Below are 13,905 nucleotides of genomic sequence, written 5' to 3'. Positions count from 1 at the left end.
ACATCTCCTAATTCTGTGTGAAGTCTGGCATTTGATAATATTATTATAGATTGTCAGTAGTTGTACTTTCCCTGTTCATTGTTATTTTCCTGGCCTTGTGCAGGTTAACCCTATTCATGTGTAGTTTATTATAACAACATACAGTCAAGGAGACAGACCCCCATGCAGATTCCTGGAGCTCTACTTTTACGTCACTTTCTCCTGTGGTACTTGGCCCTACAAACTTCAGCTGCCCTACGGATACTCTGAACTTACATCTTTCTCCTCAACTTAGTGAGTCCGCTGTGGTCTGCCTACAGATTCCTCTGTTTGGATTCCCCTTCTTGCTTTGTGGTTCAGAAGTTGCCTCCAAGCAGAGAGCCAGGGCAATTACAGGACTCCCTTCTTGTAAGGATCATAGTCCTATACGGCCTGTTACCCAGTGTTGTCTTACGTATTTTGTTCAGTTTTCTAGTTGCTGATAGTAGGACAGCAAATCCATTCTGTTTACTGTGTTCACAACCAGAAATGGAAGTTATTTTTTTAACATATTCATTTCTATAGTAAAATTATTTCACATTCAAAATCATTTATGTCAATCTCTAAGAATAAATGCTCTAATTGCAAACTAAGTGAGCTTGCTCGGGATTGTACCGTATTAGTTATAATGGCACTTTCATAGGCAAGCTAGCAAAGAGAAAACTGTTCCAGTAGGTGTTAGTTTTGTCTCAGTGTAAGTTAGTACAGTATCACTGACTTTAAACAAATTGGTATATGTTTGTGTTTATGTCTTCTATTTTTATAAAAGACTTACTGCTCTTTTTTTCCACTATCTTTTTTAATCTCTCTGTATTAAGAAGAAAATGGTAGGTACACTATTAGCTTAACCCTGAGGAGAGTTTTGCAGCAAACTGTCAATATTTTTTTTTGTCTAAACTGCCAGTTTTTAAGAAAGAGAGAAAAAAATAATGAGACTTACTGGCTGGCACTTTAATTTTATTTAGAAAGTAAAAGCAACCCATTGAGCCAGAACTTATGTACATTAGGCCTGTGGCAGACTTTAGTTACAGCTAAGAATTACCAGTTCAAAATGCAAACAAGAATCACTCAAAAACTATAATAATATAAATCACTTCCATACCTCTGTGCTGAAGTAAAATACCTGGTTTTATTTTTCTGTTGCATGCAGAAGTTAATTTCTGGCTAAAAGACAGTTTAATCCTAAATCCCTTTAAAAGTTCATGGTCTTAGGGCACCTGGGTGGCTCAGTCAGTTAAGCAGGTGACTCTCTTAATTTCAGCTCAGGTCATGATTTCAGGGTCCTAGGATCAGCCCTGTGTTGGGTTCCCCTCTCAGCAGGCAGTCTGCTTGAGGATGCTCTCTCCCTCTTCCTCTGCCCCTCCCCCACTCCCTCCACTTCCACCCCCACTCTGGCACACACTCATTCTCTCTGTCTCTCTAAAACAAGTAAATCTTTATAAAAAATAAAAGTTCATGGTCTTTTGAGGGAGAGGCATACTGAGATGTAAAGCTATTTTTCTTTCATTGTTAATTTGAATAGTTTTGAGTATTTCTAAGAATTCTTAGGACACCCTATTACCTATATAGTAGTCTCCAAAAGCACTTCCAGCTGGGCAGCTGTGTTGGCTTATTTGTAAGTGAGATGTTTATTTCCACAGGAAAAGATGTTATAGTTAATGCTCTGGTAGCATGTAATATGGTACCATCTATTAATGCCATAATAGTCCTGAGGTTACGAACAACATTATTCATTTTGGAGAGTTATCAGATGTCGTCCTTCCTTGGTTTAGCTTAGTGATTGTATAGACTTCAAACTCCTCTTATGTGATAATCTAACTAGATGAGATTCTCTTATTTATATTAAGCCCAGTTTTTCATACTGTATGATAATATACTATGCTTTTCTAAGCTTTTCTTCCATGAAGAATTAAAAGCGTGAGTTATAGAATTCATAAGGTCTGTAACTGGTAGAGGTAGATCCCCCTCCCCCCCAGAGTGAGTCCTTATCTCCACCAGCTTTCTCCCCCTTCTTCCTTTGTATTAAAGGTGACTTGAACCAAAATGGCAGAAAGAGAGAGTGCCTTAGGCTATAAATTTCTCATAGCCCCGACATTGTTTGTTCCCATAACAGAGGGAGCAATTCTTGATGACTGCAGCATCAAATGGTGGGTGGCAGTTGCTTTCTTAGAGACCGGAGTCTTTCCTCAGGCAGAAATTAGATTGGTCATTGCTATTTGTAGCTTCATTTGTGGATGGTGTTCACAGAAGAATCATTTCTAGGTCCACTGGTGGCAGTTGTGGTATCACATAGCTTGTTTAAAATTCTTTCAAGAAAGAAATCCATATGATACCACACAGTGCTGCTTTTGTTGTTTTCTGAGGCAGGCATAAAAATTGTGCCTTTTGGCCAGCCCAGAGTGAGTTATTATGCTGCCCAATGATACCCCAAATTCACTCCAACCAGTTTCTTAATTCAGGTAGCTAAAAGAGTAAATAAATCCCAAATTTATTTTCCTGCCCCCTCACTCCATCCCATCCCCCATATGGAAGTATTAATTCTATGCTCATTCGGTCCAGAAGTAGCCTATAATTCCCCAAAGTAAATACTGAAACTAATTCTATAGTGAGCACTATGTTACTTTTGTTACTGTTTTCAAAAATACATGTGTTGTTTTAAGGGAGAACCTCACCCAGGAACATATCTGTGTAGGGGAAGAAAGAGTTTTCCTTAACTTTCTTAGGGTCCCTGGCTGGATCTAAAAACTATACAAGACAGCACCATTTATTGAAGAGACTGTCTTTTTTCCACTGGATGTTTTTTCCTGCTTTGTCAAAGATTAGTTGCCCAAAGAGCCGAGGGTCCATTTCTGGGTTCTCTATTTTGTTCCATTGGTCTATGTGTCTGTTTATGTGCCAGTACCATGCTGTCTTTGTGATCACAGCTTTGTAGTACAGCTCGAAATCTGGCATTGTGATGCCCCCAGCTTTGTTTTTCCTTTTCAACAATTCCTTGGCGATACGGGGCCTTTTCTGGTTCCACACAAATTTAAGGGCCGTTTGTTCCAGTTCTTTGAAAAATGTCAATTTTTGATCGGGATGGCATTGGAAGTGTAGATTGCTCTGGGTAGCATAGACACTTTAACTATGTTAATTCTTCCAATCCATGAGCATGGAATATTTTTCCATCTTTTTGTGTCTTCTTCAATGTCCTTCAAGAGTGATTTGTAGTTTCTAGAATATAGATCCTTTACGTCTCTGGTTAAGTTAATTCCGAGATAACGTATGATTTTTGGTGCTATTGTAACAGCTACATGCAAAAGAATGAAACTTGACCACTCTCTCACACCATACACAAAGATAAACTCCAAATGGATGAAAGACCTTGATGTGAGACAGGAATCCATCAAAATCATAGAGGAGAACATAGGCAGCAACCTCATTGACATCGGCCACAGCAACTTTTTTCATGACACATCTCCAAAGGCAAGAGAAACAAAAAAAATGAACTTGTGGGGCTTCATCAAGATAAAAAGCTTCCGCACAGCCAAGGAAACAGTCAAAAAAACGAAGAGGCAGCCCACAGAATGGGAGAAGATATTTGCAAATGACACTACAGATAAAAGAATGGTATCCAAGATCTACAAAGAGCTTCTCAAACTCAGTACACAAGAAACAAATAAATCAAAAAATGGGCAGAAGATATGAACAGACACTTTTCCAATGAAGACATACAAATGGCTAACAGACACATGAAAAAATGTTCAAAATCATTAGCCATCAGGGAAGTTCAAATCAAAACCACACTGAGATACCACCTTACGCCAGTTAGAATGGCAAAAATCGACAAGACAAGAAACAACAAATGTTGGAGAGGATGTGGAGAAAGGGGATCCCTCCTACATTGTTTGTGGGAATGCAAGTTGGTACAAGCACTTTGGAAAACAGTGTGGAGGTCCCTTAAAAAGTTAAAAATTGAGTTACCCTATGATCCAGCCATTGCACTACTGGGTATTTACCCCAAAGATACAGATGTAGTGAAGAGAAGGGCCATATGCACCCCAATGTTCATAGCAGCATTGTCCACAATAACTAAATCATGGAAGGAGCCGAGATGCCCTTCAACAAATGACTGGATTAAGAAGTTGTGGTCCATATATACAATGGAATATTAGTCAGCCACCAAAAAGAATGATTTCTCAACATTTGCTGCAACATGGACGGGACCGGACGAGAGATAATGCTAAGCGAAATAAGCCAAGCAAAGAAAGACAATTATCATAACGGTTTCACTCATTTATGGAACATAAGAAGTAGGAAGATTGGTAGGAGAAGAAAGGGAAGAAAAAAGTGGGGGTAAACAGAAGGGGGAATGAACCATGAGAGACTATGGACTCTGGGAAACAAACTGAGGTCTTCAGAGGGGAGGGGGTGGGGGATTGGGTTAGGCTGGTGATGGGTGTTAAGGAGGGCACATATTGCATGGTGCACTGGGTGTTATACGCAAGTAATGAATCATGGAACTTTACATCAAAAACTAGGGATGCACTGTATGGTGACTAACATAATATAATAAAAAATATTATTATAAAAAAAAGAAATACAATGAAGAACCAGTAAAAAAACCAACCAAACAAACAAACAAACAAACTATACAAGACGGTTTGACAGGAGAAAACCATACAATTTTATCTAATAGAAGTTTTACATGACGTGGGAGCCTTCATAAGGAAATGAAGACCCAAAGAAACAGACCTTTGTATTTTATGCTAGGTGTATGAAGAGTGGGTAGTGGTGTAGAAATGTGGATAGATTAAGAAGTATGAGGTCATTGTTGAAAGTTGAGGGCAACTTGGCAAGTCCTCTTTGTTCACATTCTTCTTGGTGTCCTTTTGTCTTTGGAAATAAGGATTCTTCTTCACTCGGGTGTAAGAAAGGCACCTCTCACATGAGGGTTTTATGACATGTTTCAGGGGAAAAGGGTAAAGTGAGTGGGAGATCAGAGTGACTTTCCTGCTTCTGCTGTTTTCTCAGACTCCTTCAGCTTAAAATATTCAAATATGTCAAGGTGCCATATTTTGGGGCTGTGTTTCCTGAACCCCATCATCAGCGATTCCCATGCTCACCCCCAGAAAAAAAAAATCTATTACTTCTTCATACTACTGTGACCATTGATGCTGTTACCACTGACTATATCCAAGGAATATTTTGATTCCCAAAATTTTGGAGACAGTGGAAGAAATTATTTTCTCTTACACCAGTAGCAACCAGATGAGCAGTTTTTAGGTGTCACTTTACTAGGAATCAAAGGAAAAGTTAAAAAAATAGAAATATGTAAGTTTGTAGAGCACAGATTTCTTATATTGAAGAAACTAAAGTTTAACTCATACTGGCTAAATTAACTTTCTGGCGTACAAATCAATTTCCTTCTTCTCTTTCTCATTTTGTCATGAATCCTGTAGGATGTTCAGGCAGAGCCAATCTTTCTTTGAGGTTTGACCACTTTATCTATTTCTCGTAGCTGTTTTTTGGACTTGGTCTTTTCCATCTGCCATGTGGCCTCTATGTCAGTTTTGAATCTGTTTACCCCCGTTTAGCAGCCTACTCTGAAAAGCAAAAAGACTTCTATATACTTCAAGCTCCAGAGCCCGACTTGACTCTGTTTCCAATAGGAAGCATGCCCCAACTCTTACTTAATGAGATTCTCTGGTAAACTCAGTCTTGTCCATTCCTTTTCCCACCCTTCTTACTCTTCAGAGAAATGTTTTTTCCTACGACTTAGAATATAGTATATATGTTCAATAGCTAAATTGTACTGAATTAATCATCAAAGTTATTAAAAATGCATATACTGAGTGATTGAATATTTAAAAGGAAACGTAGCTTTCTTCTGCCAGATAAATAGTCACTTTTTTTTTTTTTTTGGTGGTTTCCTGATACCAAATACCTGTCCGTAGAGACTATGCCAGAGATGTTGACAGCTTTTATATCAATTACATCAATTGTTTCATGAGAGAAAAGGAATGAAGAGTTTTCTGTGGAAAGGATTATGCACTTTGTTTTTCTCAAATTATTCTCATTTTTTTGTTTTATTTCAGCCTTTGTTTCTCTTGGCTTTCCTTCCAGTGGTAATCTATTTTTCTTTATATTTGAAATCTTACTACTGTGTTTCAAATCTTATTTTTCTTATTCAAACTTAATCCTGAAAATACGGGATTTGGGGTTTAAAATCCATAGTTAAAACATGTTAAAGTTGGTTTTCCACTTTAGATGCTATTGGTGTCTTAAGATGAAATGAAAAAAGAAGGATGAGAGGAGATTATTCTCTTGGGCTGCCCTCCAGGAAATCCTTCTCTATACTTTAAAAGTTCTTATTCTTTTCTAGGAGTCCAATGTGTTGATTGCTGCTAACAGTCAGGGTACAATTAAGGTAAGCTATGTTATACATCTTCATTTTAAATTCAGATCCATTTTTAGACTCTAACAGACTATATATAACATGGAAATACGGAGTTGTACTAAGCCTTAGAGATCATTCCAAGTCATGGGTCTCTGTCCATGTGAAATGGCTTTGAGGGGAGGTTATATGAATGTCGAATAGATCGACAACTGGTCAGAATGAAGAATAGATGAAGGCTCTAAAGTATTCACTATGGCTCAAGCACTGTGGCTTCGGTCGTGCAGGTGTATTCAGTGGACAAGGTCCAAGATAGAGCATGGGATGCTTAGACATTCAGCAGATTGAAAAATATCTGGTCTTATTTTACTCTTCTCTTTCTCATGTTTGTCTTCCTTTTCTTCCCTGACAAGTAGGGTTTTCCTCAGTTGCCAAGGGAAGAAAAGGTATTTTAGTATTGCACTGAAAATTGATCATGTGATCATCCATTAGTGTAATTTGAAAATTTAAACATCTCTTGTCACACAGTCACAAGTTTTTTATACATAGCTTTCCACGTATTTTTCTTTGTAGTTAGCAGCTCAAGGAAGAAATAATGTTATCTGATTGCACGTGAGCATGACACACTAGATAAATAAATCCTGAGCTGAGCAGTGACCTTTTTAAACAAAACACCATTTGGGGAGAGGGTGTTAGTACATGAGTTCGATTAGCACTAATTTTGTGGGTGCTAGTTCTTTCTATATATTCTCTGCTGATACAGAAATATCAGGAAGTGATCTTTTAAAAATAATATGTATCTGTTTCTTCTCCCACTGAGCATTAATTTTGCTGTGGCTTCCTTCCACTCATCCTGAGTGGAGAATGACTCAGCAACCAAGGGAGCAAACCCAAGCCTAACACATTGTTCTATGGAGATGAACTGAGCAAACTCAAAGCAGAACTGCACTGTTAACTGGTCAAACTAATTTACATGTATACTCCTTTTTATACAGCTAGTTTCTCTATTTGGAAAGCCTCACTAGAGAGCCATGGACAACTTAAGTGAAAGCCAGGCTTTTAAACTGGTTGGTGTTATGTTCTGAAATCTCAAGCAAGATGGTAGAAGGTCTTGGAATCTCTGTTTTATGTGGCTCTCTGTAATCTCTCAGTTTTTCTTGATTCTCATGGCAAGGCATGTATGGAAAAAGCTATACCTTGTTCTTCAGCAAGTTTGGTCTTTGAGGCAGTTAAGATTGCTAACGTATCTGCAGAAAGCTCAAAACTACACATGTACTTATAGAATCTAAGTGACAACTCTTAAGATTTTGTTCAGCGGCATTGACCTCTTTTGTTAAATTGGCTACTTGACAAATAAAAAGACAAAAAGCATCATGGAAGCACAGGTGCAGGTGAAGCCTTAGCACAGCAGAAGGGGAAAAGTTGCTCCTGCAGTTCTTTCCACCTAGCACTGCAAGTCTCCATCTAACATAATCCTTTTGACAGTGTCTTATAATTGTCCTCAGCTTCTGTGTCCTTTCTTAGACATTTCTTCAACTGTTTTTATAACTGATCATTGCTGCTGCTGCCGCTGCTTTTTACCTTTAGCAGTATGACAGCTTTCTCGTATGATAAGATATGACTTGAACTGTAATAACTAACACAATACCTTGACATCAGATGATTGACTAGGAAATGAATGAAGCACTAGGAAAAGGCAACATTTTAGATCCTGTATACTTTGATTGCTATAAACTCTTCATCAGTGGAAGAAATAGATTAAAATCCTGAGTAGCAATACTTAAAATTTTCTTAAGAATATGGAAAGATACCAACATACATTTCAGAATCGTTCTATCACCCAGTTCATTTATCTGTATGTTTTATGTAGTTTAAAGGCTCCCTAGTTAACTGTGGAGCTAACTAATCTGAAAGAGTTCATGCAACTGTTGAGTTGAAAGGAAGGAAGGATCAATGTCTAATCCCTTCAAATTCTTTAGCATTTTAGCAGTTAGAAAAAGTTTTCTTGATTTGGTTCTCCATTTACAATACAGTAAAGATTCATTAAACTGTTTCCATATTTTAAAATGATTTTATTAAACTGATTCTTTTTCCCCCATTTTCCCCCCAATTAGGTGCTGGAGTTGGTATGAAGGGTTTACTCAAGTTACATTGTATTTGATCCTGCTGAAATACATCTGCAGCTGACAATGAGAGAAGACAGAAACTGTCATGTGATGTCTCTCCCCAAAGTCATCACGGGTTTTGGATTTGTTTTGAGTATTTTTTATTTTCCTTTTCTTTTCTCCTTCATGACCTTTGGGACATTGGGACTACCCAGTGAACTCTCCACCATCAATGTAACTCTATGGACTTTGCTGCTGTTGGTGGTGTGGTTATCTAATTTTTGTGATAGGGAAACAAATTCTTTTGAATAAAAATAAATAACAAAAAAATAATAAAAGTTTATTGAGCCGCAGTTGAGCTGGGAAAGTCTTTGTCAAAGATAGCAAGAGATAATCTTTTCAAGAAGTAACATACATGAACTCTGAATAATTTGTAAGGTCCATATTTCCCAACCTCTTTGGAATTCTGCATATCAATATAAATGTAAAGGTATATGGATTTCCTTCCAGGGAATTTAATGTTTATAGTAGGTGGGAAGGTTAGTAACTTTGCCTTATGAATTCCTAGAGTAGGTGGGAAAATTAGTTAATTTTACCTTATGAATTCATTCTCTGACCAGATTTATATCATCAACAAATACCATATTTCAGTCCCTCTGGATCTGACCAAGAATCTAACATTTTGACCAGTTGAGACCACATTCAAACAGAAAGGGAATGGGGCACCTGGCTGGCTTAGTCGGTAGAGCATGTGACCAGGGTTTTGAGTTCAAGCCCCAAGTTGGGTGCAGAAGTTATGTTAATTAATTAGTTAGTTAATTAATTTAAAAAAAACAGGGAATGTCAGTCTGTGGCAGCTATTGTCTTTGCCTTTGAAATGTTGCCTATACATACTTTAAGCCCTAAATGCAGACAAACCACCTTTAACTTATAAAATCATAGCTATCAGATAGTCATAGATATTAGTACCAGCCTCAGCTGAACAGTGACTTTGAGCAGGGGTTAACAAGCTTTCTGGAAAGGGGGCCCAATAGGAAATACTTTAGTCTTTAAAGATCATGTGATCTTTGTCATAATTATGCAACTCTACCATTGTAGCAGGAAAGCATCCACAGACTTAGCAGGAAGAGAATTTGAAGCCCCATTTCTGAAATTACCAAGCCATGTAATATCTTAGACTGTCTAGTTAATTTTGTGTTGTTTTCAATTTGTAAAAAGGAAGAAGTTAGTAGTTTGAGTAGCCGGTCAAGCAAAAGTAATGTGGAGTTTTCTGTTTGAGCCTTTAAAAGTGTGAACACTTTTAAGAAAGAGATATAAACAGAATTATACCCCACACATATTTTATAAAAACAGACACTTGGAGAAGCTTGGTATGAATAAATATATGAATGGTAAGGGTAATTGAAATATCCCACTGTATCCTTCTACACTCAAAGTATTGGGTCCACATTCCATTATCTGAAACCTTTGGGTCAAATGCGTTTTGGAATTTAGAACTTCTTAAATTTTAGAAAAGTAATAGAGTACATATACTATATATTACATAACATCATCCAACAGAGTCTGGAGCAATACTCTGTTATCAAATACATTAATATTTGTAGCAAAATGTATGAATGTTCACATTCTATGAGATGAATAAAGGTTAAAAATAGTCTTGTATCAATTCAGACAGTTTTTACCACCGAATCGGTTTGCCTAAAACTTAGGTAAAATTTTCAGTTTGCAGAGCTTTAAGACATTTATATCTTACTAATTTTGGGGAGTGAAGCACCTGATAAACTTTTGGACTCAGTTTTGAGAGGAAAGGTCACTATCATTCAAAAGTACACCTGTCAACCAGAACAGTGTTAGGCAGCCTTCTAAGATTAATGAATGACCTTTTGCAAAGATGCAGAAAGAAGATTCAAATGTAGATTCTTTACTTAAAGAACTCAAGCAGATATGTCCAGAAAATCACCAAAATGGGACACAAAGAATTAATGCCTCTTTGAATGCATTTAAATAAAAGATTATTATGGTTTTTAATTTGGTCTGACTTTTTTTATGTTTTATTTCAAGCTGTCAGTATTGTAAGGTCATGTTAATTTCCATATGTGTGGAAGGATACAATAAGATACCTTTATTAGTTATCAAAAGGGACTCAATTTTTAAATAAATTATTTTTAAAAGGCAGTGCTTTACTTAAATTTGTGTTTTTAACTTTTTCTTGTAAATAGTGATAAATTTTTAAATTTGAGTTAGTCTTTGAAAGATGTCAACATCAAACTATATAACTATTCCTTGGAAAAATAATAGTTGAATAAAGCTTAACGGTAATGTACGTTTTAACCCCAAAAGAACTTCTAGCTCAAGAAGAATATAGGTCTTCATGTTTTAATCTAATCTTTATTTCAGTGGAATTGCAGGGGTGTCTTAGACATAGTTGAATTTGTTCTCAGGCACACAACTTCTACTTAAGAAACACTAAAGGTTGAAGAACTTTGTAAAATTCTTGTAAGATAATTTAGCTAATAGACATCAAGAATTTGTGGTACTGAGCGAAAACTTCAGAAAGATCAGTGTGGTTGGACCATTAAGGAAGAGATGAGCACAGGATGAATTTGAGGGAGTAGAGGAAGCCAGTAGATACGCAGAGCCTTCTAGGGCATGGTTAAGAATTTGAATTTTGTTATAGAAAGCAGTTAATAAGAAGGGTTATGTGGAATGACATGATTTCCTTTATGGTGATTGGATAGACAGGAACAAGAGTGCGATTAGGAAGGTGATGAGTCAAGAGTTAATGGTAGCTTCAATTAAAGTGGTAGCGTGACCCAACCTAAAAACCTATTTCAGCTAGATGGAGTTTACCACAGTTTTAATTTCTGTACCTTGGAAAATTCTTGATTAAAGTCATTTTCTCATAATAATTTGTGACAACAAAGAGTACAACTCAGCAAATTTATTTCTTCAGTGGTTATGCAATCCTCCACCACAGATGTGGCTCTTGAGAACCTCGTGGTTAAAATGTCTGTGTGCTGTTTTGGGAACCTCACTTCTCCAGTCTCAGAACTAGAAGCTACTTAAACTTGGTTCTGAATATAAAGGTAATTAATTGGCTATTGACCTGAATGTAATTACTCAAATGTAACAAGGATTTATAGGAAAAGTCTGCTTACTTAGAAATGAGACTTGAGGACGTGTTAACTTAGATCCTGAGCCTATTGTGTTACATGACATTAAATACAATAGTAACACCTTATAGTTCCTCCCAGAGTGGTTAGTTACCAACCCCTCTGTTTATGTGGGGCACTCTTGGATTTTTGGACTGAAGAGAAAAACCATAGTGATTGTTCTAGAAATATTTGTTGAGATCCTGTTTTGTGTGAGGCACTATATACTACATACTACGCATATAAAATAAATAGAATATGATCCCTCCTCTCAAAAAGCTTATTGTCCAGTAGGAGAGACAGATAAAGAGTGTATAAGTACCATAGTAGGTGTAAATTTTAGATACATAGAGTAACAACATAACCTGAGTGGTGGGAGACTAAGGGCTTGAGAGTAGGGGTGGTTATCAGGAATTATTTTCGTGGAGGAAGTAACAGTTGAATCCTGAAGAGCAAGTTAGAGTTCAGCTATAAGAGGCAAAGGAAAATTCAAGACAAAGGGAAGCAAAGAAATTGGTCCAACTAGTGGCCAAAGCTGGGTCAATTTGAGCAACAAAATAAACTAGTATTGGAGTATAGATTATAACCCCAAATATAAATATTCATGAGTACTTACTGATGTAAATGATTGAATAAACAAAGGGAGAGAAGTAAGAAATTTCCCATGCAGAATTCCCAATTGTGTTAAGAGGATGGAATATAATGCCTTACTCCTTAAAAAAAAAAAAAAAAAGCTGTACCCTTTGAAAGCAAGTCAATATGGACAGCTTAGGTCTTCTTTTTAAGTTTTTATTTAAATTCTAGGTAGTTATACAGTGTACTATGAGTTTCGGGTGTACAATATAGTGATTCAACAATTCTGTACTCAGTGCCCATCATGATAAGTTACTCGTAATCCCCTTCACCTATTTCACCCATTCCCCCCACCCGCCTGCCCTCTGATAACCATCAGTTTGTTCTCTATAGTTAAAAGTACAATGGGGCGCGTGGGTGGCCCAGTGGGTTAAGCAGCTGATTCTTGGTTTCAGCTCAGGTCATGATCTCAGGGTTGTGAGATCGAAACCCTGAGTTGGGCCCCACACTCAGTGGGGAATCTGCTTGAGGATTCTCTCTCTCCTTCTCCCTCTGCCCCTCCCCCCCCAAAATAAATAAATCTTAAAAAAAAAGTACAGTATGGAAAGAAGTAACGACAGTGGGGAAACCTGACAAACACTACCTTACCAGGTGATCAGGGTCAACAGATGTTATGTCATGTTGATAATAGGTCCTGATGTGTTGTAATGGAAACGGCACTTTAATTCTGTGGTTTTCCTCCCAAAAATTCATAACCCCAGCCAAAATGAGGAAAATATTAGGTAAAATGCCTATTGAGGGACATCCTACTAAATAACCAGTACACCTCAAAACAAGGAAAGTGAGAAACAGTCATAGCCATGAGGAGTTGAGAGGACATGATTAATTTGTGGTGTAACACCCTGAATGGGATCACGAAACAGAAAAGGGCATTACATAAAAACTAAGTAAATTTGAATAAAGTATGGGCTCGAAATTAATTTGTGAGTGTCAATTCATAAATTGTAACAAATGTACCATGATGTAATGATGTTAAGGTAAGGAGAGGGTGTAAGATGGTAATAGGGGAAAGTGGGTGTAGGATATATGAGAACTCTTGCTTCCTTCGGAGTTTTTCTGTAAATCTAAAAAAACTGTTCTAAAATAAAAAGCTTACCAAAAGTAAATAAAAGGTACGAGTTTAGATTCAGTATATACAAAAAGTACAAGACAGGAGTGCCAGTGGAAGCTGAAGAAGTACACAGAAGAGCACAATGATCTGTTCCAGCTGTCAAAAAAAAGGTAAACATGGAGCTTAGAAGAGGTTTAAGTTGACTAAGAAATTGTATAGTTTTGCAAAACATAGTAAACCTTTGTAGTCCATATTTATCTCTAAATTCTACATACTGAGGGGATGCCCAGCTGGCTCAGTCTATAGAGCATGCGACTCTTAATCTTGGGGTGGTGAGTTCATGCCCCATGTTGGGCATAGAATTTACATTAAAAAACAATAGTAATAAATCCTACTTACTGAGGATCGGGCTCTTATCTCTGTTAATAGATTTTACTACACACGTCTTTAGTCGCTCAGCTATCAAACTGCCATAATCGGCACTACAATGATTCCTTTCTTTTACCTGAGATCTTTACAGTTCCTCAACGTGAGAAGAAATCTTTCCATTGGTATATGGTTTTAATTTGT

At 37.0% G+C, this 13,905-nt stretch overlaps 1 protein-coding gene across 5 annotated transcripts in view; it reads left to right on the top strand.

Annotated features, from left to right (window-relative positions):
• COP1 (COP1 E3 ubiquitin ligase) overlaps nucleotides 1–8,852 on the top strand; it is a 238,821-nt gene extending 229,969 nt beyond the window's left edge. For all 5 annotated transcript variants that reach the window (XM_040636243.1, XM_040636242.1, XM_008696678.2 and 2 more), the window contains 2 exons: nucleotides 6,383–6,427; nucleotides 8,509–8,852. In XM_040636243.1, coding sequence (XP_040492177.1) covers nucleotides 6,383–6,427; nucleotides 8,509–8,526 — 63 coding nt within the window. In that variant the 3' untranslated portion in view covers nucleotides 8,527–8,852. The remainder of the gene's footprint in view (nucleotides 1–6,382; nucleotides 6,428–8,508) is intronic.
• The last annotated feature ends 5,053 nt before the right edge of the window (nucleotides 8,853–13,905 follow it).

Source organism: Ursus maritimus, unplaced genomic scaffold, assembly GCF_017311325.1.
Source record: "Ursus maritimus isolate PB19 unplaced genomic scaffold, ASM1731132v1 scaffold_2, whole genome shotgun sequence".
In the NCBI taxonomy this organism is placed as follows: domain Eukaryota; kingdom Metazoa; phylum Chordata; class Mammalia; order Carnivora; family Ursidae; genus Ursus; species Ursus maritimus.
Note: the sequence above shows the minus strand (reverse complement) of the source record. Positions and strands in the feature narration are given on the sequence as shown.